The following is a 25,493-nucleotide window of genomic DNA, read 5'->3' on the forward strand; positions in this document are numbered from 1 at the left end:
TTCCCCTCCAGACAAATGTTCGCTCTCTTTCTCTTTCGCTTTCTTTCTTTCTCTCTCTCACACACACAAACACACACACCTACTTCTCTGCCCCTACATTTTCTTGTCCTCTTTTTCTCCTCCCTTACTTTCTAGGTCTCTTATTTTGCCACTTTTTACTCTTACTTTGGCTGACTTACTCCTTAAGACTCTTTCCCATAGAAGCATAGTCACAGTTGGCGATGTGTGCCTTCAATCTACAGAGAGGCCATGAACGGATAACCGTGTGGTCTCAACACCTTTATGACACAGCAATACGCTCTGTGAGAAACTCGATCTCCTTTCAGCCTCAACACAAGGACTACCAATCATGCCACGTCGTAAACACCAATCCACACACTGAACTCACCCAGACACTCAGAGGCTCCTAAGTTTGCAGTATGCGTTATATAAGAGCCACAGATTGAATAAAAAACAAAACTACAGAAACATCTGAGAAAAGAAAACACTCGTAGGAAATAGGGGCACATATTTGCCACAAGAATTACGGCCACCTGTGAACTATAAGAGTGGCTGCACTACTCACTTGAATTACCCTAACGTTTCTTTGACCCATATCTAAGAAAGAGATCAGTAGTTTGCTTGGATAGTTAAGGACACGAAAGAAAGGCCAATAGGGGCCTGTTTCAATGTTTTTTTTTTTTAATTACTGTCGGTGTACAACAGATGGCTGGGAATAAATATTTAAATATGTAGTAAATGCCCCATGACTCCAGGCCACTCTTTCATATTCTAAATCAGCACCAGTAGAATTTTGCAACAAAGATTTCACTAGTGTCTCTTTAATTTTGAATCAATACCTGTGATGCTTGAGAAGTGCAAAATCTATAAAATGCATATTGAGCAGTGCAAATACAAAATATTGCCTCAGTTGGTCAGCCCAGGTGGCGCTGGAAGTTTGCATTGATACCCAGGAACTTCATGAAATACAGAAATGTTGATGCCTAATTGCACTAGAACCACTAATATCTAGTGTCCCTCTCCGGGGTTACTGTTTGTAAGTAGGGGGAAGGCCTAAAGTCGGTGAAGACTAAGATTCCAGCAGGAAGTGAATAGATGGTTTTATAACTCTGGAAATTAGGACCTAGGCATTTGAAAAGTTATTCATCCTTACACATGGTGACGCACAAAGTGACACTTTTGAGAGTGAAAGGTAATAGTGCAATCCACCAAATTTGACATTGCCAGACTCCTCAATTTGGTTGATTGCAAATCATAATGAAAGTGAGGCCACAAACAATTTTTCAACCCTTTCCTCAAATTTGGAAGGAAATATATCAGTGCTTTGTGACTGAGAAGGTAGACAAAAAGCAATGAATAATCGTTAGCTGATCTTGCCAGTCTGTAGCCATTGCATAGTAGTACCTGCATATGGAGGGCACCTTTCACTATGCATAAGACAGCTGTGCACATGGGGCAGCAAACAGCAGTTTACTGTTACTGTAAAAAACGCCGGTTTTATGCATATTAGCCATTTGAGGGACAGAGATTAAAATTGCAAATCTGAAGCTAGAGTTGCAAGACTACTCTCACTAGCATGGCCCCAGATCAGAATTTTCAGTTGATCACAGGTCTCTGCAAAGGGAACTTGTAAGTTCTTGAAACCAACCTTTTTTTGCACCATGTCATTCCGATATACTGTACACAATACAGACTTGGCCGTGTTACTGGGTGTCCCGTGTGTCCTGAGTGATAACTCGAGTGCTCCCTTGCTTGTACTCATTTAAGGCTTGTTTTAAAGTTTGGAGAAAGGTACCCTATCTGGCAGCGTGGTAGAGGGCATTACCTTTGCCACCCTAATGAACTATCATCCGTCATATTTAGAGATGACTGCAGCACCTGCGTTCGACTATTTATACTGAAAGGAACAGCCATCCTTCTTTCAATATACAAAAAGTTTGGTGTATAGGTTTTGACTGCCTTTCGCCAAACTTTTCCTTTTACTTTTCAGAAACACAATCTCAAAGCCTGAGATAATGAAACTTGAAATGTGCATTGTTTGCCTGTTTTATGTGCACTAGATTTTACCTGTCGAAAACTGTGTAGGCACCCTGCAGTGTGCGGAGTCATCATAGCTTTTAAAATGTTACAGTCCTGATTTGGGTTCAAACATAGGTTAACACCTAAATCCAGACTTTTGGGACACTTGTTATGAGGGCCAAGTAATATTAAGAAACCTTATCTTAATGATTAATACTGGATGTTAACTTACAGATTGCTCCAGTTTTGATGGATGAAAGATCAGATTTGAAAGGCGAAAAGATGATCTATACTCAACATATCATTCACAATGTAAGAAAACAGCGATTGGAGCCCGTGTTTGCCGGTTGAAGTCGCCAATTGAGCCACCTTTAAAGCTGTACAAGCACAGGTGCGAAATGCTCAGTTAGGCCTGCACTTTTAGCTCACATTCTTTCAATGTAGCATAAAGGTCAATTCGCCAAAAGGCCAGGGGTAGCAGAAGTGACATCACACACCATTTGACCTTTACATTGACTCACTCACACACATACACACACACACACACACACACACTCTCTCACCTGCAAGCATGCACACAACATACATTTAAAAACATTTGTTACTTACCTCAGCAGCAGGGGAGGATCACATTCCACTAATTTTACACCCTTTTAATTATACTAACAGTGAATATGTTTTTTTACTGTCAGTGTGTAATAAAAACATTAACAAACAACAAGGAGACTGGAGCTCCAGAACCGATGTCCATAAGGACGAGCTCTCTGTGTTCATAGCACTGAATTTTTCACCTCTTAGTGGTTACAAATACAATGCCTGGAGTTGCAAGGGGCAAGCTCGGAGTTGCAGTTGCGTCCCTAGACACAACAGAATGACGTTCATGCAATTTAGCAGACTCATTTATAAAGGTAAAACAGTTATATTGTGTGTATTTGTAGTGATTTTGGCAGAACGTCTGGGAAAATTACTTACATTTCCCCTCGAGGCTTTCTTTTCATGCTTAAATGTGGACAGCATGTGAGTGGGCCAGAAAATGGTGATAAATGCCACAACTAGCAAAATGATGTTTGACAGCCGTGTAACAGGGCAGGCATGAGCTTGCACTGATGTTGCAACGCAGTTTGTGAACGCAAAAGAAGACGTGGAAGGGAGGTGGTGCATAATTTATGCGATTTGCCCTTGGCGAACGGGTGTTTCTCTGGTAAACAAAGCACTTAAGCAAGCAGTATTTTTTATAAATGAGTCGGTACACATTTGGTTTTGCAATCGCATACGAGAAACATTTTAAGACACTAAAAGTTCACAATATAGATATAGTGCGAAAAATGTAGTATTAGTACAATGTCTAAACACTTTTAAAGTATCCAGCCTGAAAAGCGTCATTCTCTACAAGACACAGGTCAGACTGCTCCAGTTAATACAGCAGCAAAATGTGTTTTTCTTCAGGAATCAAAATAAACGGTGTGTCTGGAAGATCTTTTGAGGGAATTGTTGGGCAACACTTCCATTGGAAAACGACTTACTTGGCCTGTCTTTTGTTGCTGAGCCCATGCGGATTCCCAATAAAGAATGGTCATTGCCTGGGCCAGTGAAGCGGATCACTGCTTGCCCTTGTGACCGTCGCCTGATGGGGAGATTGCCCGAAAGTGATGCTGAAAGTTATGCCAGGAAAGGTCTCAGAGCCAAAAGTCTATCCGAAATTGCTTCAGTTCCTTGCAGGCAGGTCTTGTCTGGTCAAATGTAAGCACTTTAATTGACTTTGTGCTTGAGCAGAAACAGGTAAGACGGAGGAAAATATTGTGGTAGAAGGTTCTCAATGAGGAAACTCTCTCCTATATTATCTTCTTTTATGCAAAGAAGCGATTATGAACATGTAATTTGAAAGTAGTCGACTGTCAAGCTCTTCAACCAGTTGCCACTGCTATGGGTGTAGATTTAGGCCTGGGTTGGATTTCGACTACCCAGTGTACTCAATAACACACTGTGTGCAAATGACTCTGTTATTACAAGGGGGCTAGTGTCTTGGTACAGATGGCAGATTAATTAAATGATCACTAATTACGTAACTGAACATTCAGTTTTTACTCTTGGCAAGTGCCTATTCTACAACCACCATTCAAAAAGTGATGATGGTAGGAGTAAAGAGGGACACAGTCATGCACTTTAGAGTACAATTATTATTCTAGAGACAGGTAATGTATCAGTAAAAAAAAGTATGTGAACGAAGTGTCTTGATGCAAAAGGCGATATGATGCTGCAAGTCGTCAACTTAAAGGGATGCCGGTGTCTGTAGTGGTTGGCCCTCTAAGGTCTGTTCTGCAAAACAGTAACACATAACTATGAAAGTAAATGAACATTTGCAGCACATTCTTCAGTTTTTAAGACAAATTTTAAGCCAGGGTTTTCTGTGTTGTATTGGACAAGTGGTACTCAATGTAGAGCGTTTGGGCTGCTGATGGCCCGTCGACCCTCCCTTCCTTGCAACTTGCAGACCTTCCACTGGGAGTGTGTAAATGAAGCAGCTTGAGCTCTGTTTTTTTCTATTTATTGCTTTGGGCATAGCAGCATTGTTCTATGATTCTGGCCTTTCTCTGTAGTCAGTTCAGCTTGTTTTCTAAGCAGGGCTGTTCCCTGCACATTGAACAAGCTAAAATGACTGTAGCAACAAAGCTCAGAATCAGAAAACAAAGCAAACAATGCTGCAAGGGTACATTTATTCACACTTTTGTAGTAGTGGGCTTTGGTTTTATAGATAGGTAAATCTGTACTCTCATCAAGGCACGCCTTCTCATAGGTGGAAACTTAGCGAAGCAGAAAAAGTATGGGAATTCTAACCAGGAGTGTAACAGGGCAGGGTTTGTGAGTGGGATGAGTGAGCCAGCAGGTAGGTAAAAAGAACAAAATATGATGTGAATATTTTGTTAGCCTTTAACCTGAAGGTAACTGCATATAAATTGTAATGCACACAACGTAACTGAAAAATGAATGCAAGTTCAACTACCATCATCCGTGCCAAGTACCACACGTCTGAGGTTAAACTAAAATGCATTTAAGTTTAATACCCTCATTGCCACAGGATCAGAAAATTGTCAAACTTATCAGGTGATGGCAGCTGCTAGCAGGTTCTTTACAAATTTCAGTCTTTCTGTTCCTGCTGCTACTTTGAGCACCCGTTCAACAACTTGTGAGCTTTACAGCTTCGTTTCTCAAATTCAGCTGATAATCATAACAGTTTCACACATGGGCTTTTTCAGCTGCATCTAATACAGGCTCTGCACTCTCCACTTGCACTCCTTTCAAACTTGATGACACAGTGCGTAATGGGAGTCAGGGAGACACGATTCACGAGAACATTAGTCCAGCCTTCCATGATACCTGTAAATGGGTTCTACAGCTGACCAGCTCGTGCTGTTTTCTTCCTCCAGCCCCGAACTCTCACTCTCTCCAGGCTGTTGGGCGGTCACGCTGTTTTTAGGAGTCCAGCTGGGTAAACTTCTTGCAGATTAACCACCTGGTTGCTAGATGTCTGATAGACAGTGGCGGCCCGTCCTTTAGGGCGGAGGGGCCACGCCCCCCCACCCCATGAAGAGTGTCTGTCAGGCTGAACAAAGGTCAGCCTGACAGACACTCTTCATGTTCAGGTCAGGCAGCCAGGAGTGAGCCATGTGCAATTTGCACAGACTCCTGGCTGCCTCAGCTGAACTTTGCTGGGCTGAGGAGATAACAGCTCCTATGGGCGTGACCTCCTGGCCCAGCAAAGGTGCCTCGAGGCCGTCCCCTGGGTGACGAGGAAAGCGTCACCCATTGACTCTCTCCCTGGGTGCTTCAGTTCAAGCCCTGAAGCGCCCAGGGCAAGTGTCAATCAGTGACACTTCGTCACAGAGTGAGGTGGGGTCAGCAGTCTCACTGACCCCATCCCACTCTGTGACGAGGCTGGGACTGTTGCCTTCCCTAAGGTCAGCCAATGAGGGAAGGCAGCAGTCCCAACCCTCCTGGGACCTGGAGGCTAAAGGTAAGTGTGTGTGTGTGTGTATGTATGTGTGTTATGTTTTACATTGAATGTTTGGTGAGCGCGTGCATGTTTGAGTGTTATGAGTGTTGTTAATGGATGTGCGTGCGTGTGTGAGAGTGTGTGTGAAAGAATGAATGTGTATGATCTTGTAAAATGAATGTTTGGTGCGTGCATGCATGTTTGAATGGAATGATTGTTGTTAATGGATGAGCGTGCGTGCGTGTCTGTGTGTGAAAGAATGAGTCTGTGTGTGTGTGTGTTTGTGGTGTGGGTGCCCTGCCCACCCCCCTCCCAAAGCTGCCGGCCGCCACTGCTGATAGATAGCGTAAACGATGTGATTTGGCGAGTTTAGAAGAACTGAGTTGCGGCCGACATCACAGGTATAGGATACACATAGTAGAAGATGTTTGCAAAAATATTTTAAATACGTATTTTCACGCAATCTTTTGAAATGGTGTGAGTGTTTTTTCTGTCCACATATTTCCCCACCCCTACACTAGCTCCCTGGGGTTGTTTGCCTTCAAGAGGATTGCTCGACAGTGCTACACGTGGTTTGCAAAAGGTCCTAGAATGCAGTTGGATCATTCATTCTTCTGTATCGAGGTTTCACTGTTGGTCATTAGGCTGAAAGCGGATGGGTCATTTAGCAAAATCGATGCCTTAGTTTTCGATACTGTCAGGCTACTTTTTTCAGTGAGCTTCTTTGCTGTACAGTGCGATATATGAAGGTTAATAACAGTTAAGGCAGCAAAATACATGTTTTTTTCGTTTAACAAAAAATGTGATCCTCAAATCTTCTGACTAGGTCTGGGAGCTCAGTGAAGCAGTACTCAGGCGTGTAAGTCCGTCATCAAAGGACAGCTCTCTGGTACTTAGGTTGCTGTGAAGCACTTGTGCTTCTGACTGTGTTACATTGTCTGCCCTTCTGGGTGCATCTGCAGGTTCATTAGCTGATTGATTAGCAGCCCGTTCTGTCTTTTGAGCTGGGCGATTATCAGCTCGGCTGTACTCTTGTTCATTAAAGTCAAGTTGCTTGGCACTGCAAAAAGGAGCATAGTATTCGGTCATCTCTTCAAACTGGGTACCATCTACTTTGTAGTATTTTTTCTTCACCTGCAAAATTTCATTGAACCTAAAACCCCAATAAATTTCTCGTGGTAAGTAAGATGTTCGGGACTGGTGTGAAGTTCCAGTTGAGTCGCCAGTATAGACAAAAGTGACCAAAACCTCAAAGCAGCCAGTAGCCAGAGCTTTTCTGTCCATGCAATACAATGGACTTTCATGGTCAATTTTATGCACAACGGTCACTGGTGCCACTAGAATAACCTTATCACTGACTAACTTAAGGTCCTTGTATTCCATTGTAATTCTCTTTGTATGATCTTCCTTGTATTGTAGAAGTTGGGCTCTTACAGTTCCTTCCACTACATGGTTTGATCGAAAATCCCCAATGCGCCACATGAGACAAAGCTTACCATCCCTAATGCTTACAATAGCATAGTAACTGAAGCGTATTGTTTGTGCTCTCTTCCGGGCAGTAGCCATTTTAGCCATTGCTGCCCCAATGATAAAAGTATCGATAATGCAACTTAAAACTGACTGGAGAGTGACTAAGATTATTGCAGCTGAGCACTCTTCTGTCACACAGCGATTACCATAGCCTATGGTTGTTTGTGTTTCAAGAGAGAATAAAAATGCCCCACTGAAAGTACGGACGTTGTCTACACAAGGTACATTGTCTTCCCTGTTTAAGTCACCATGCTGTAGAGCAATGATCCAAAAAATGAAACCAAAGATCAACCAGGACAGAATGTATGATAAAGAAAAAATCACAAACATGTGGCGCCACTTGATGTCCACCAGTGTAGTGAAAATGTCAGCCACATAGCTCTCCCATTCTCCAAAGATGTGTTTGAAGTACACATTGCAGCTCCCATCCTTCTGAAGGAATCGCTTCTGAAATGTTCGTCTGGATATTGTGCTTTCGTAATAGGTACTATAGCCATAGGTACTAAGGCTTCTGTTCATCATAATGCTGCCCACCCTGGAGAGTGTCAAAAGGGCTTGGTGTCAGCGAATATTAGGGTGAGTCTTCTTGCTTTATAAAAACCTAAAAGACAACAAATGTTAAAAGTTTTTAATAGTTTGATATCGATACGTTATTAGAGTGTTTACATTGCAATAAATACATTGATACGAAAGTTAGTGGTCATAATTGAGAACACTGTAATAAGGGAAAATGAGGTAGTACAGGGACAAGGCACTTGGGTTGATGTCATAAAAGGTTGATCTATTGCTCAAATAGTCACCCAGTCATGTGATTCAGGCACAGGCTGTAGGAACTAAGGGCCATATGTACGAACACTGTTTCCCATAGACACAGAATGGGTAAAAACCTTTGCTACATCTGGCCCTAAATGGCTAAGGTAAGAAAATGGCAACTTTCTTAAAGTGGCATTTTCAAAATTGTAATTAAAAAAGAGTCCTGAAAAGAGATTTTCTTTTTGAAAATAAAATATATTCCCATAGCCATGTAAGATCTCACACTGCTCAATGCTTCTGAGTTCTTTCCCATGGCAAGAGGAGGTTTGAGCAGTTTTCACTGTCCCTTATTGCCAGGGTTTTTCTGGCAGTGACGGGCAGTAAAAATTAACCTGTATGTCCGCTGATTTTAAAATAGATGGGCGAACATAAAGGTAGGCCTCCCATGGCCCTAACTCCGTTTGGTCATCAGAGGAAGAGCTAGTCTGTTTCAATTATGGTTACACCAATGGTCAGTCCACCAGCAAACCCGGTGTGTGGACCACTATTTTGGCGACAAGGATATTCTGCTGCTGTTGCAATTGAATATCAGTATTGCCACAATATATATCAGGCCCATATCCTTGGTTATATTCTTGAAGTCAAAGATGCATCTAATAGAATGTATGTGTGCTTATGTTGAATTTTCTTCACGCATAAATTTGCATGTTAAATACAACGTTAACTGCCATGATATGTCCACATGATGAACAGGCGTGCTGTCCCACGTATTAATCAAATGCCGAGCTTCCAGTCATGTTTTTATTATTTTATGCCATCATACATTTGTCTTATTGTGCCTTAGGATCTCAAATGATTTCCGATGTTGTATTTTTGCATATCATACCTAAATAAATCCACTTCTACCTTTTGATAAAAATTGTGCCTATTTTGTGTTTTGGTTAACCATAATTATCCACTGTAGATTTTTCTTTTGAATCTGGCTTACAAATTCAATCATTTCTGACTATCACAAAATCATCCAGGACTCAAATGATGTCATTACACCCCTGAAACGCATATCTCATTGTTCAAAACTTTTTATCCCTCGTTTTCAGATGAATTGCTCAACCTTAGAAGAATGCTTTGCAAGGTGGAGAACGCGATTATCCTGTAAATCTCTAATTCTACAGACTGCACTTAGATCAACCAAGCAAAATAAAAGAAAACATTCTAACTGCCAAAGCAAATGATATAAATGACAAAGGCCCTCATTACGACCCTGGCGGTATAGAACCGCCAGGGCCGCGGCACGCGGGAGCACCGCCGACGGGCTGGCGGTGCCCCGCAATGCATTCTGACCGCGGCGGTAACGCCGCGGTCAGAACAGGAAAACTGGCGGTCTCCCGCCAGTCTCCCGTGGCCCGTTTGAATCCTCCAAGGCGGCGCAGCTTGCTGCGCCGCCGAGGGGATTCTGACAAGCCATACCGCCATCCTGTTCCTGGCGGTTCGGCCGCCAGGAACAGGATGGCGGTATGGCTTGTCGTGGGGCCCCTGGGGGCCCCTGCAGTGCCCATGCCAATGGCATGGGCACTGCAGGGGCCCCCGTAAGAGGGCCCCACTTTGTATTTCACTGTCTGCATTGCAGACAGTGAAATACGCGACGGGTGCCACTGCACCCGTCGCACCTTCCCACTCCGCCGGCTCGATTCCGAGCCGGCGTCCTCGTGGGAAGGTTGTTTCCCGCTGGGCTGGCGGGCGGCCTTAAGGCGGCCGCCCGCCCGCCCAGCGGGAAACTCAGAATGCCGGCCGCGGTCTTCAGACCGCGGTGCGGTATTCCTGCGGCGCAACTTTGGCGGGCGGCCTCCGCTGCCCGTCAAAGTTGTAATGAGGGCCAAAATGTCATAATTTAACTAGCCAGGTGGTAGTTTATTCACATACTTTCCCAAAAACACTCAGACCACACAGAAATTCTCTCTGGTTTCTTTTGCACTGAGCAGTAATGACCTTATAGCTTGCAAAGTAATCATCTCTGATTTCTTATGCATTGAGCTGTAACTAGCGTATGGCCTTCTGCACATATAAAATAATGCCACATCAGATAAAGATGCTGTTTAGTCTGTTTGTTTTGCGTTTACTATTGTTTCTTTATACTTGGGCATTTGTCCCTCACTTGTTCACCTCTGAGGTTTTCCAGCCTTTCATCACATTCAGTTTTATGTGGATCTCATCACAACATTTTTAGTGAAGCGCTGTTACTCACATCTCATGGCACATTTGGTGAAGGTTCACAACTGTATAAAATTGGAGTGTTTTTACTGAGGGAATTGTACTTGGTCTTTTGTAGCCCTGATGAAGTAGTAGGTGTACATACCATATACGACAAAACGTGTTGGCTATGCCAATAAAAACTATAAAAACTACACAAAAATCAAAACTGACACAAAACTGGCTTTGAGTAAAAAAGTTAAAACCATTGTCAACGTAGCAGTAACTATAGGATGGATCACGCCAAAAGATGCTAACTTCCTCCAAAAGAAAAATCACAAGATTCCATACTTTTTTACATCCTTTCACAAATACCAACGGGCATCAGTTCACCTACAGACAGACCCATTGTTTCCGGTATCGATTCAGTACTTGATCCATTCGCAATCTTTGTGACCATTTTTTACATGCAATTTTGCAACAAATGCCCTCCTTCTTAAAGGATATCAAAACATTTTGAATCTACTGAAGGACGTGAATCTCGAGGGAATAACCACCACACACATCTGCCTTGATGTGGAAGCATTATATACTAGCATCCCAGAAAAAGCCACTTTTCTGGTAATTGAGGACCTTGTAAGGAGGAGAGCATGGATTTCCAACACACCAATACTTTTTATCACAGAATCTGCCTCTATGGCACTAATGGAAAATTATTTCCAATTTAAAGATGCATTATACCTACAGCACCAAGGTACTTACGATAAGTAGCACATCTGCCCCAAGTCTGGGATATTTGAATAGCCTCAATTTTGAGAAGCTCATATTTACAGCAATAAAAACTGCTACAGAAGTGAGATCATGCCATGGAAAATGTTCAGTGATGACATCCTGATTATGTGGAATGGGCATATGACACCCATAGAACATTTTTTATACTAAATCAGTACTTTGGATCCTTTCCTAAAATTTACCCACACAGTGTCCCAGGAATACATCTCCTTTCTTGATCTCATCATCAACATCAAAAGGAATACTATTACCATAAAACCTTGCCTTCTGCAGTTTGTCAGTTACCATCCTAGACCCCAGCACCTGAATATATTTTTTGGATAATTCTTAAGACTATGGAGGAACTGCAATAAACTCAGGCCTTTTGAAGATTAGGCTGACCTACTCACAAAGAATGGAAACATGGCAAAGGAACCCTGGGGAGAAGATGGCACATGTAACCATATATAACCCCCTCAAACCGTGTGAAAATGATTGTAACAAAGAAATTCCATTCTCAGTGCTAGCATGATGTAAGTGGAAAAACACCTTTTGCCTTTAAGAGATCAATACATTTAAAAGATACTTAAGTACAGACTAGATGTAGTGAAAATGTTGAATCTCTTATTAACACAAGTTGGAAACTTCAGAAGGTGACAAGTCACTTTCCACGGGGTTGGTGCAAAGTCTGTAACCATATGACCAAACAAACAGAAGTTGACCCTGGACTCCCCAACAAATGGCAACTGAAAGACAACCCCAGTTCCAATACTAAGAACTGCGTCTATTTGATTCAATACCTGTGTTCTTTACAATATCAGCGATTAATGTGTCTCAATAAAAGCAAAGCTGATTGAACACAGGAACACAATTAGATGTTGGAAGATAGCAACAAGATTGAGAAATCATTATGTGGCTCATGGACACACACTGAGTCCTATGAATTGGTTGATTATTGAGAAATCACAAAAAGGACCTGATATCCAGAAGCGGCTCTTGCTAAAAGGTCAAAGATGGGTATCCAGACTCTGCATTGAGGTAACTGGCCTCAATGATGAGATCCCTTGGACACATCTTTTAAGACTTTATAATACCAGTGAGTAGTCATTTAGACCATAAAATCCGTTTTTTTAAATATGATTTTTGAAAAAAACTTTTTTTTTACTTATGACTTTAATTTTTCTAGGCATTTTTTCCTGTTCCTAGCGAGCAAACTAGGTTTTCAAGTCACTTGCTTCTTAATAGAGAGTACTTTAATAGGTATGCAGTCATGCCTTTTTCTGACTAAGAGTGCGCAAGGAGACCTCATGTTTGCTTGTCTGGGTCCAAAAACTGGTGCATCTAGTAAATTCTTTCACTACTTTCTCCTGATTTAGATCCAGCTAAAATACTGGTAGGTTCTTATATCTTGTGATTGTATGAATCCCAGTCCAAAAATGTGACTATTTATATTTTTCCATTTGGAGACAGTTATTGCTCCAAAAAGTCTTACCGTCCTTTTTCATTTTCCCTTAAACATACATCATTTTAACCATAACTAGTGAAGTGTTTTGCGAGTTTTATGACCAAACCCTTTTGGCTCTGAACAAACTCCAGAGAAGTGTTACATAGTTGTTAAAGCAGAATGCAATGAAAACTTGGTTTAGCTAGGTTTGCAGTTACACACAGAAGAATAAAGATGTATAATATTCAGCTCCTTGTGTGGCGTAATCATTGGCTGGTACCCAAGTTGGGGAGGCCTCTACAACCAGTGACGAGATAGGGTATAAGTAACCTGAATAACAATCATGCTCTCCTAGAGAGTTTACAGTGGTCCAAGCAAACTGCTTGTGCATGCCACGTGTGTCACTGTTGAAATACAGAAACAACGCTTCATACATGTGGAGTCAAAGGGAAGCTCCAGTCACTGTGAAGCAGTTGAAGACAACAAAAAGCAATTTAAGGGGTCTACATTTCATCGGCTGAGAACCTGCTGGTCAGACCATACATAAAGGTACCACACAAGATAAAATTGTACATTATACAGAGCTTTTATGATGAAGGTGGATGCAACCAGGTTTACGAAGCGCCACCAAAGAAAATCATAACTTGCCAAAGAATACTGCGAACAGAAGCGCTGCAAGGCGGAGAACAACTGGGTGTCAGGAAGTGGAAACTGACATTTAGAAAAGAAGAAATAAATGACTTACCAAATCCTCTAGAGAGTCACTTTGTAAAGTGGCTCAAGGATAAGTGCCCAGTTCTGTGCTCACCAGCCATCCATACCTGAAGTGGATATGTCCACAAAGTAGGTGAGTGGGGCTCTCAATAACTTCATAGCTTCAAAGAATAGTGAACCAAAAGCGACTTTCAGAATAGTGAAATATTTCAGATGGCTGCTAAGAAAGAAGCCGCAGTTCCAAGTAGTGTTAAAGATGATCCTGAGGCCAACATGTCAAAGAACCGTAGAGAACCCGCTACTCTCAACATCAGTAAGTTTCACGCTGGTCTACAATGCTACCGCTTCTCTGAAACCCCCATCACATTTTGAGACTGCCAAAAAAGCAAAATATTGGTGAAAGATAGGCTGCTTGGAAAGAGACATTTGATGATTTCATTGATGCACTTGAAGAGACTGATACCAGAAAGATTACCAAATATAACAAGTATCTCAGCAATCTTGCTGGTGATGGTGTGAAAAAAGCCATGACAAAAATGCAGAGAACTGATGAAGTCACATACAATCAGATTGAAGAAGCACTGAAACTCGAATTCAATCCAGTACCAAATGTTGATTATGAAAGATACATTTTCAGACAAGAATGCTAAAACTTTGGCAAAACCAATGATGAATTTGTGGAGAGACTCAATAAACTCATCAAACACTGTAAGTTGAACAAATTTAATGATGAAGACGTTATGCATCTTAGAGTAATTAGTCGTTGCTTGTCAGGTTAATTCAGACGATGAATCTGAGAGAAACTCTTGGTCTGGATCAACTGTTCATGGTTGCCAGAGCATGCTGAAAGACAAGCTGCTGACATGGAGGGCCGAGGTGTTATAGTGAATCAGTCATGAGTGTGAAAAGCAGGCCAACACAACAGACTGAAGGACACAAACCTATGTTTTAGACGTGGATTTACATTTCCACATGAATGTAAATGTCGCACCATTAAATAGATATGTAAAGGCTGTGGGAAAGAGAACTATTTTGTGACAGTTTGTCAAGCAAAGGAAAAAGTAAGTGTGTCGTAGTGCGAAGACAAAATAGCGTCCAGATGTTTCAGAAGCAACGCTCAATGTGCGCACACACAAGGTCAAGCAGCGACATCAGTTGAGGCAAAGCGACACTGAACTAAGTCGATCGTCCTCTAAATCACCATCAAACAGTTCATCCATATCAATATCAAGCGAAAGCGAGGAAGGCAGTTGTGCCATGTTGATGTTTATCTCAGAGAAATGAGTGCATGTTGGACTGGTGGTCTGTCAATCAAAATGTCAGTCAAAGAAAAGTTAACATGCCAAAACTCCAAAATCATACAAACACTGTCTCTAGATTACATTGAAAATAAATGGCTGTTCGATACCTTTCATTATTAACAGTTGTTCATCAATAATCATATGGCCATTGAAAACCAAGTGTATACATGGGTTGCATCGATGCCCATAAAAAGTCAAGGTTAATTTGTGGGGGTGTGGCCTGGCTGTCTTGCAAGATGGCAACAACTCCGTGAGGCTCTGCGGGGCAGGGACATAAATCCTGCATTAATATGGGCATGGCAGCCATCCGAAGTGCCATCCGGTGTGCCTGGTGTGGGCAGTGACAATGGTGCTGTGCTCGCTTGCGTGGAGGTGCCAGATCAGGAGGAGCTGGATCACAGTATCAGCAGGACGGGCCGGGAGCACACCCTTGCTTCGCAGGCCGCAGGAGAGTGTGCTGGTGCAGCTGGGTCTTGGAGCAGAGGATTGTGCAAGGGCACTGCACCTGAGGCCCTAGGATCTTGACACAGATGACGCGGTTCAGAGACTGACAGGGAGGCCTTGGAGCTGGACTACATGTGAGCCTGGCCTGCGGGGGGGCGGACGGCAGGCAGCCGGAGGTGACCAGAAGCCTGCCGGGACTCCACGACACCTAGATGGAGGACTGCCTGACTTGCTCCCTGGAGCGGGCTGCTGGTGGCTTGTCAGTCGAAACTTTTGCCTGTGAGATCTGGGCGGACAGTGCGAGTCTCCCCCTGGTCACTAGCGCCATCTCAGGATCTGCTCACGGTGGCAGGAGCAGGCTTGGCAACCCTGGGACATGCTGCGGGGTCACGCAGGGAGCTGAGGCTGGGGCACCTGCGGCCTGCCCAGGGACAGATACGTGAGGTGGAAGGCACATACTGTTGAGGGCCAGGGACTGAGAGATAAGGCGGCATGTCCCCCAGACATAGGGTGCAGTAGTGGCTGGAGGTGCGCAACACCTTTTTTGAGCTTTCTGACCTTCAGGAGGGCAATCCTGCTGACATGGGGAAAACTGAACAAAAAAAGTCCAAGTTGACCTTCGAGGGCAAGAGAAAGAGCAGCCACACCAGCAAATCGATGAACGAACTGCCCCGGGAGGAGGACTCCCAGTCGACCTCCATTAAAGCTATATTTCTGGATCTCAAGCACAGCCTGGCTGGTATAGATGCAAAGCTTGACCACCTGATGGATCATATGGTTCAACTGAAAGATAGGGTGGATGATCACGACACCAGCTTAGATCAGGTGGAGGCCCGCACCTCAGACATGGTGATGGTCGACGCGGTGAAGACGAACGTCTTCTTCAAATGGAGCGAGTGCTCGAAGTAATCCGAAACAAGAATGAAGACCTTGAAGCCCCCTCAAGAAGAAACAAAATCCACATACTGGGAGTCCTCGAATCATTGGCTATGGGGTGCATGGAGGATTATTTGGAGACAATGTTGTCAACGCTCTTTCCGGGCGAGCTCCCTCCGGTGCAGGTGGTGGAGCGGGCACATGGGTCCCTCGGCCCACGGCCACCGCCTGCCACATCAGCGTGCCCCATTATCGCATGCCTGTTAAATTGTAGGAACAGAGATACAGTGCTGCACCTCCCCGCAATCGCAAGCCCATCGTCTATAACAACAATGTGCTAAGAATCTTTCCGGACTATACACCTGGTGTGCTGGGCATTTTCCAGGTCAAGCACACTCTGAGCCACACAGAAGAAAAATACTCCCTCAGATATGCAACTAAGTCACATGTCCAGCTTAAAGGCAAACTGCATTTTTTCAGGGATCCAAAACTGGCAGCAAAATTTGCGAAAACCATCCCTAAGAAAGTAGATCCGTACTGATTGCAGGAGACTGCAGAGGACAGATACAACTTAAGCAACAACGACTGAGAGTGGACACTCCTGTTTGGTGCCTATGGGACTGCCCCGGACTCCATGAGCTACTAGTATTTGCAACTGCATTGCACTTTGGTGCTGGCCGGCTTGTCAGACTCCTGATGTAGCAAACACTCTTGCCCACTCACCCGTAATGGGAGGAGACTGACGGCCATGCCAGCACCCCACTGGATGAGTCCAAATGTTTTGATAGTTATGTGATACTGGGTGGGGGTGGGATGGGTAGACTGGCTCGTTTGGGGGACAGAGTGGGTGGTGAAAGTACGGTTAGTTCATTTGTCTTTTGCAATATCCCTGTTCCCTGTTCCCCTCTCCCTTTTGTCCTCGCAGTTGACTTGGTTCGTGGCTGGGTTGGAGGTAATCGCAGTGCGATTGAGATATAGGGTGACTATCATAGCGCATGATAAAACTGCTCCAGTGTGATGTTTATCCTGGAATGTTCGGGGGCTGAATGATGGCCAAAAGGTGAGGTTGGTGCCACTTATCTGCAACGACATGTGATAGATGTTTGCATGCTTCAGGAAACACACCTGAACAATGACACAAAGCACAGGATGCAAGCTGGATGGATTGGGGAGAGCCATATGGTAACGTATTCTAGAAATGCAAGGGGGTGACCATCCTTTTTAGAAAGGGGCTACAATGCCGTACTGAGAAAGTGCTCACAGACAAAAATGGTTGATATGTAATGCTGTAGAGCACACTACAGGATAGGCCATTCTGGCTGGTGTCCATTTACGGTCCCAATGTAGATGTCCTGGAGTTTTTTTAGGAGGTCTGGCGCCTTGTGAGTTCCCTAGGTGCTGGGCCCCTGTTGTGGGGTGGTGATTTCAACGTGGTTTTGGATTCTGAGGCTGACCGCGAGAGTCGCGCACGCCCTCAACATCAGGCTGCAGCAAAGGCTTTATCTCCTCAGCTGGCATACTATGAGAGGCATTTAAGATTGTGATTCGAGGGGTCTGCCTCGCCAAGCAACATGGGGTGCTTGCTTAGAGAGATCCGGCCTGTGTTTTGGGCCTTAGAGGCCCAGCTGACCTTATTGGAGAAGCGTATGTGTGCAGATATGTCTGGTGTTCTCATGGGTGAGGTGAAAGAAAAACTGTCTCAGTATGAGGAAGCAGCACTCCATGAGGTTTGCTTTCTGGGAAAAGATGCTAAGGAGTGGAGGTATGAGGGGGCTAGAGGGCAGGTAAGACTATGTATTTGAATTGCACGATACGGCAGGCACATGCTGTGCCGGTACAGAAGAAGTCAAGATGGTGCTAACTGAATTTTGGGCTTCCCTGTATTCGGAGTCATAGATTCCGTGTCAGGAGGCATAGACAGAATATTTTGAAGACATTAGCCTGCTATGGCTGGAAAACTTGCACAGACAATACTTAGCCTCCCCATTCACGGTTAAAGACATCACACAAGTCATAGGTAGCTTTCCCGGGGATAAAGCACCAGGCCTGGATGGGCTCACTGCAGCCTTCTATAAAGAGTACGCAGATCTGCTTGCACCACACTTGTTAGATATGTACGGGGAGGCCCTCGAGGAAGGGATTCTTCCACCCTTGCTCCGTGAAGCCATTATTGTTATTATATTAAAACCAGGTAAAGATCCATGCTTTTGTGACTCCTATAGACCACTGTCGGTTATAAACATAGGCAATAAGATACTAGCAAAGTTCATTTGCAGTCCGGCTGCAACCCCTGTTTCTTGACACTACAAAAGCGTTTGATTCCCTTGCATGGCCTTATATGTTTGGCTTATTGGCGAGGATTGGATTAAGCCCTATATTTATTCAACTAACCCGCTTATTGTATTCTAACCCAACAGCGAGATTGAAAAAAAATGTGACAGTGTCTGAGCCTTTTCCGGTGGCTAGAGGTACTCGTCAGGGCTGCCCGCTATCACCACTGCTGTTTGCAGTGGCAATGAAGCCACTGGCGGCTTGCCTGAGACAGCATCACAAACAAAGAAGTCTGGCATTCAGACATCGTCCAATCCTAGTATCGATGTATGCAGACGATGTTACGTTATATGTGCGTGATCCACAGCTCCATCTAGACATCCTAGTGAATGAACTAGTACGCTTTGGTGACCTCTCACTAGGAATCACAATAAACTGGACTAAATCAGTGGTTTTCCCATTGTCAGACACCACAGTTCTGTACCGTTCAAGATACCCGCTGAGTTGGGACGGGACAGCCCGGTGCGGTACCTTGGAATATGGCTCAGCCGGGAGATAGATGAGTTGTGGTCCGCTAACTATGGCAAGGCCATCAAGTGTCAAGAAGACAAGATTGTGCTCTGGCAATCCCTTCCCCTTTCATTGACTGGCCGTATAGCCATAGCCAAGATGGTAATTTTGCCCAAGTTTCTCTACTTGTTTATCAATATCGCCCTCGTCCTTACCGCAAATTTCCTAAAGAGCCTAAGATCCGCACTCATAGCATTTGTCTGGGCGGGTAAGCATCCCAGAATCTCATGGGAAATGCTAACACAACCATTTGAAATGGGTGGTTTAGCAGCCCCAGACCTGGCGCTCTACTATAATTGTGCACAGGCACATTTTGAGCATTTCTGGATGCACCCCATTAGATATTTGCCACATCTGGTGCCGGAGTGTGACTCAGTGTGGCTTGACAGACTCTCCGGTGTGATTTCTGGCCTGCCCAGACCTAAGGCCAGTAGTGTCGACACAGTCGCGGTCATGGTGCGAGCCTGGCAGGTGCGCCTGAGGCGTACTGGGGCTGAGGAGCTATTTGCGCCCTCGGTACCGGTGATGGAACTTGTGAGCCCGCAGTTATTGGTGGGGGGGATGAGCATGTGGCTCCGTGATCTGCACTTGGCCACCCTGGGATCATTGCACCCAGAGAGCATATTAATTTCCCTGGGGTCGGCACTCCGCGAGCCACACAATACTGCTCTAAACTATCTGACTTATCTTCAGATTAAAGCACACTTGCGGGCGTGTTACCCGGACTTTCCTGCGGCACCCTCGGTGTGCCAGGCATTACAATTGGTGTGCAAGGCCCCAAATCCCTGCAGACTTATTACTAGTCTATATGTGTGCTGTGTGCATGCAGAAGTCATCACCCTCAGTGACACCAAAGACTAGGGCACACTGGGAGGAGGACATCAGCGAGGCCCTTCCAGACAATGAATGGCGATTTTGCTGTGTGCACATGCGTGAGCTTTCACCCAATTATAGGCTGCACTTTACTCATTTCAAATTTCTGCACCCTTTACATTATTCACCAAAATGCCTTAGGAGGATGGGTGTCAGGCTGGATGCATGCTGCAACAGATATATAACGCCGGAGGCGGATTTTCTACTCCTGGAGTGAAGCTGTGGGGGATTGAAAGAATACTGGATGCCAGTGCTAAGTCTGATTGAGGAAATGATCGAGATGAAGACTTCACGCTCACCTAAGCTTGTTCTCCTGGGTTATGTTGAGGAGGTAACCCCCGAGCACAGGAAACTTGTGGGACTGTTGTTGGTGCTGGTTAAGCGCAGGGCGGTTATGTGCTGGGGAGAAGACAGGCTCCCCGTGGCCAGGACTGGTTGCGCGACACAGTGTACTGTAAGGAACAGTTAACAGCCTATTAGGAAATGATGCCACCTAACTCCAGCCCTATGGATGTATGGTCTCCCATTCAGGCATACCTTGCAGCTCGGCCGTAGCGTGGGGATGAGGCTGCTAAAGCAGAGAAACAAAAACTGGCCGCGTTGGTCCTTCCCGCAGTGGAGAACTAGTGGTTCACCCATTCAGGCTGATAGCAATTGATGCAAGGACCCTTCCCCTTTGTCTCCCCCTCCCCTCTCACCCTTATTTGAATGATTAGCGTAGGGATTCATCTGAATGGCTGAGTTGTATGACTACTATTTCTCTCATTGCCTTGCGATACATGGAGAACTATTGCAAATGGGCCTGATTTGAGGCTGGCTTAATGCTGAACAAAATTCAACACCACAGAATGAGTCGCCATAAATTTTTCTGCTATGCAAATTGTTTGATGTACAGGGATTGCATTGTTTTTATTTACCCAAAATAAAAAATAAATAAAAAAAGGTTAATTTGTAGCAACAATGAAACACAAGAAAACGAAGATGCAAGCAGCCATCCATGTGCTTCAAGGTACAGCGTCAAGTGCTTGTCTACTCAGCTTCAGCATTGCTGCAGATCTGAGATTGATTTCTGTGAATTACAACACAAATGCTCATCATGAAATAGTAAGTCAATGCCCTTTATTGTTTCATGCCTCTCCTGCGTGCTGAGGCCTGGCCTTGACCTGCGTGCCAAGTGTTACCATGGACTTGCTGGTCTCCACAAATCCTGCAAACTCAGTGCAATGCTTCTCTGCATTTGCCAAGCATGGTTGATGTTCCCTGCTGACCACTGACCACTCTGCAATTCGATGACCGGTATGGTACAACCTGTGAACTACTCCTGGGATCTTTCTGAATCACATAGACTTCACAACTGCACTTCTTCCTACAGGAAAGCATCGCTGAGAAGGATGAGCACTGCCCTCCTGCACCGCCTGGCCACCTCCGGTGGTCTGGACTCTGTCTCCTCTTTCCTTAAGTCCTCTTCTATCAGAATCCATGCCTGGGTTCCACTGACCTGGTCCATGTGTCACAGCAGCCACTGAGCAACCAAGGTCCCCATTCAATGGGACTTCAAAGGGAGGTTCCAACATGATTTTACCTCTGTGCACCTGGGCTCCCTGGTGTAGGTAATCCATTGTTCTGAGTATCCACAGGTGGGGGCACTATCCAACATCCCTTGTCCCAAAGGGTTTCCTTAAGTCCTTGGGAAGGGTCCTAAAATGTGAAAACTCCAACCGCAACTCTATTATGTTAGCCTAAGGACACTGACCCAAAGTTACTACTCTGCATGCAGGTACCTGGGTAATCCTACCTACTTTCCTTTGGGGTTTTAGTACTTCCCAGTGCTAAGGGTCCTTGGGTGGTAGTGTGGTATGGGAGTCATTTTTCACATTCCATTTTTTTAGTATAGGGTTTGACCCCTCCATAGGGGTCCTTGTTACTTTATGTCTTTACATACCTGTTGCTAAGTACATTTTTGTATGTCCATATCTCCGATTAGTAGATAAGCCAAAGTTAGTTCTAGAGTGTGTGTTACAATAAATATAGCCTACTTTTTCTAACATTGTTGTGTTTTTTTCCTGTATGTTCATCACTGACCGGCCAGTGTTTCTATTTATAAACTGGACTTCTATAGTTACGTGTGAGAAAGTACCATCTTTCTTGGCATGTTACCCTCAATTTTACACGTATGTCAGTATGTTTTTGCCTGTCTCACTGCGATCCTGCTAGCCAGGACCCCAGTGGTCATAGTTTGTGGCCTGAATGTGTATACCTGTGTAGTGCCTGTGTCACTGAGGCTCTGCTAATCAGAACCTCAGTGCTCATGCTCTTTCTGCCTTTAAATTTGTCACTACAGGCTAGTTACTACGTTTACCAATTTCAATTGGCATACTGGAAAACCCTTATAATTCCCTAGTACATAGTACATGGTACCTAGGTACCCAGGGTATTGGGGTTCCAGGAGATCCATATGGGCAGCAGCATTTCTTTTGCCACCCATAGGGAGCTCAGACAAACCTTTACACAGGACTGACATTGCAGCCTTGGTGAAATAACGCACAAATTATTGCACAGCCATTTTCACTGCACTTAAGTAACTTATAAGTCACCTATATGTCTGAGGGCACCCTTGCACTAGCAAAGGTGCCCCCACATAGTTCAGGGCCATATCCCCGGACTTTGTGAGTGTGAGGACACCATTACACGCATGCACTACATATAGGTCAATACCTATATGTAGCTTCACAATGGTAACTCCGAATATGGCCATGTAACATGTCTAAGATCATGGAATTGTCCCCCCATTCCAAATCTGGTATTTGGGAGCCAATTCCATGCATCCTGGGGGCTCCGCTTTGGATCCCCAGTACTGCCAAGCCAGCCCTCTGGGGTTTTCTCTGCAGCTACAGGTGCTGCCACCCCACTGACAGGGTTCTGACGTCCTGGGGTCTGGGCAGCCCAGTCCCAGGAAGGCAGAACAAAACATTTTCTCTGAGAGCAGGGTGTTACACCCTCTCTCTTTGGAAATAGGTGTTAATGGCTAGGGAGGGGTAGCCTCTCCCAGCCTCTGGAAATGCTTTGAAGGGCACAGATGGTGTTCTCCTTACATAAGCCAGTCTACGCTGGTGTAGGGAACCCCCAGTCCCTGCTCTGGCACGAAACTGGACAAAGGAAAGGTGAGTGACCACTCCCCTGTCCATCACCACCCCAGGGGTGGTGCCCAGAGCTCCTCCAGTGTGTCTCAGACCTCTGCCATCTTGTTTCCAGAGGTGTGGGGGCACTCTGGAGGCCTCTGAGTGGCCAGTGCCAGCAGGTGACGTCAGAGACCACTCCTGATAGGTGCATACCTGACTAGGTGGCCAATCCTCCTCTGAGAGCTATTTGGTGTCTCTCCAGTGGGCTTTTCCTCAGATTACGGCATGCAAGAATTTATCAGGGTCCCTCTGCACTTCTCTCTTCAACTTCTGCCAAGGATCGACCGCTGACTGCTCCAGGACACCTGCAAAACTGCAACAAAGTAGCCAGAAGACTACCAGCGACATTGTAGTGTCTAATCCTGCTGGCCTTCTCGACTGTTTCCTGGTGGTGTATGCTCCGAGGGCTGCCTGCCTTCCCCCTGCACTGGAAGCCACAAAGAAATCTCCCGTGGGTCACCGGAATCTTCCCTCTGCTCCAGGAGGCACCAAACTTCAGCTTCACTGGTACTGTGGGTCCCTTCTCATCCTGGTGAGCATGGCCCATGGAACACAGGTGGTAGACACAAGTGATCCAGACAGTCCAGTGGTCCAACTGTCCGAATTTCGAGGAGGTAAGTCCTTGCCTCCCCTCCCCAGACAGTAATCCTGTGCACTGTGTGATCTGAAGCTACAAGGGCTTCTGTGCACATTTCCAAAAAATCCTGCATGCACACCTGAGCCTAGGTCCCCAGCACTCTGTCCTGCGATGCTCAGCTCCCTAAGTTGATCTCCGGGTTGTGGGACCTCTCTTTGCAGTGTTGAGTTGACTGCCATGTTCAGACTTTTGTGATCCCGTGTCCAAGGACTTCTGTGGGTGCTTCCTTCCTGTCTGAGGGCTCTCTACATTGCTGAGGGCCCCCTCTGTCTCCTCTCCCAAGTGGCGACATCCTGGTCCTTCTTGGGCCCAGGCAGCACCCCTTTTCTCCAACCATAACTCTTGCAGCTTGCAAGGCTTGTTTGCAGTATTTTTCCAAGGAAACAACTCTGAATCCATCAGCACGCTGTGGGATATCTTCTAAACAAAGAAGAACTTCCTACCTCCTTTCGTTGCTGCAAAACCTCCAGCTTCTTCCAACCAGAGGCAGCCATTTTGCACCATCATCTGGGGTTTAGTGGGCTCCTGCCCCCCCTGGACACTGTAGCGACTCTTGGATTTGGTCCCCTTCCTTTGCCAGTCTTCAGGTCCAGGAATCTGTCTTCACTGCTTTGCAGTCTGTTGTGGTCCTTGCAAAATCCTTTATCACAACTTTAGTGTGTTTCTGGGGAAATAGTAGTACTTTACTCCTACTTTCCAGAGTCTTGGGGTGGGGTCTCCTTTACACCCTTAGTGTTTTCTTACACTCCCAGCGACCCTCTACACACTACACTAGCCTAGGGGTCCATTCGCGGTCCGCACTCCACTTTCTTATTATATGGTTAGTGTTGCCCCTAGGCCTATTGCATCCTATTGTGTTCTACAGTGTTTGCACTACTTTCTGACTGTTTTACTTACCTGATTTGGTTAGTTGTGTATATTTTGTGTATGTTACTTACCTCCTAAGGGAGTATATCCTCTGAGATATTTTTGGCACATTGTCACTAAAATAAAGTACCTTATGATATAGTACCTATGTGATATAAGTGGTATTGCATGAGCTTTGCATGTCTCCTAGTTCAGCCTTGGCTCCTCTGCTATTGCTACCTCTATCAGCCTAAGCTGCTAGAACACTGCTACACTCTACTAATAAGGGATAACTGGACCTGGCATAAGGTGTAAGTACCATTGATACCCACTACAAGCCAGGCCAGCCTCCTACATCACCACAGTCAAAAACAGATCAAAACAGGGGCTCCACATCACCAATCAATAGTACTGCAACGCCCTTTAATAGGAAATAATGGAGGCGGTGACTCAGTGTAACATTTAAAAAATATATAAATAACATATTTTAATTTTAAAATTGTGTGTGTGTGTCACATCACAAATATTGCAGAATGGCTGCATAGTATATCTACATCACTATGCCAGGCGTTGAGTGGGAATCAGTGTTACCACAATGCTTCCGTATTGGAAAGAGATACCACAGACCTAGATCACCATGTTTTATTCAGAACAGCTAACTGCTGGATGAGTTTTGGCTACTGCCTTCATCAACATGAGGGAATGACTAACCACATCCTCTCCTAGACATGAGACATTGCTAACATATTCATTTTGTGGTATGGTAGTGAAAAGAGAAGCACATTCATTCATTGAATCATTGCCAGCAAACACCCTGAAAATAACATTCAATCAATCAATCAATCAATCAATCCTGAGCTCCTGAGCTCGCCCCCCACGACCGCAGCACCAACCTGCTGCCTCCTGCCTCTGTCCCCTGACCACGCTGCTGTTTGCGTGTTCGAGGCCCTCCTCCACCCGCAGGCATCCTCCTGCGCCTCATCCCTGGGGTCTAGTGGGCTCTGACTAGCTTCACTTGACCCGTGTGCCGCTTTCCGCCGTCCCGTAAGTGTTTTTCGTTTTTTTCGCTTTTTTCAGCGCCTCGCCG

General features: G+C 45.1%; 1 protein-coding gene across 3 annotated transcripts in view; it reads right to left on the reverse strand.

Moving 5' to 3' along the window:
• Window positions 1–3,233: 3,233 nt before the first annotated feature.
• Window positions 3,234–25,493, reverse strand: part of KCNJ16 (potassium inwardly rectifying channel subfamily J member 16) — a 398,988-nt gene continuing 376,728 nt past the window's right edge. For all 3 annotated transcript variants that reach the window (XM_069199835.1, XM_069199834.1, XM_069199836.1), the window contains one exon: window positions 3,234–8,141. In XM_069199835.1, the coding sequence (XP_069055936.1) occupies window positions 6,833–8,062 (1,230 nt within the window). In that variant the 5' untranslated portion in view covers window positions 8,063–8,141 and the 3' untranslated portion in view covers window positions 3,234–6,832. The remainder of the gene's footprint in view (window positions 8,142–25,493) is intronic.

The sequence above is a fragment of the Pleurodeles waltl genome, chromosome 7 (assembly GCF_031143425.1).
Source record: "Pleurodeles waltl isolate 20211129_DDA chromosome 7, aPleWal1.hap1.20221129, whole genome shotgun sequence".
Classification (NCBI taxonomy): Eukaryota; Metazoa; Chordata; class Amphibia; order Caudata; family Salamandridae; genus Pleurodeles; species Pleurodeles waltl.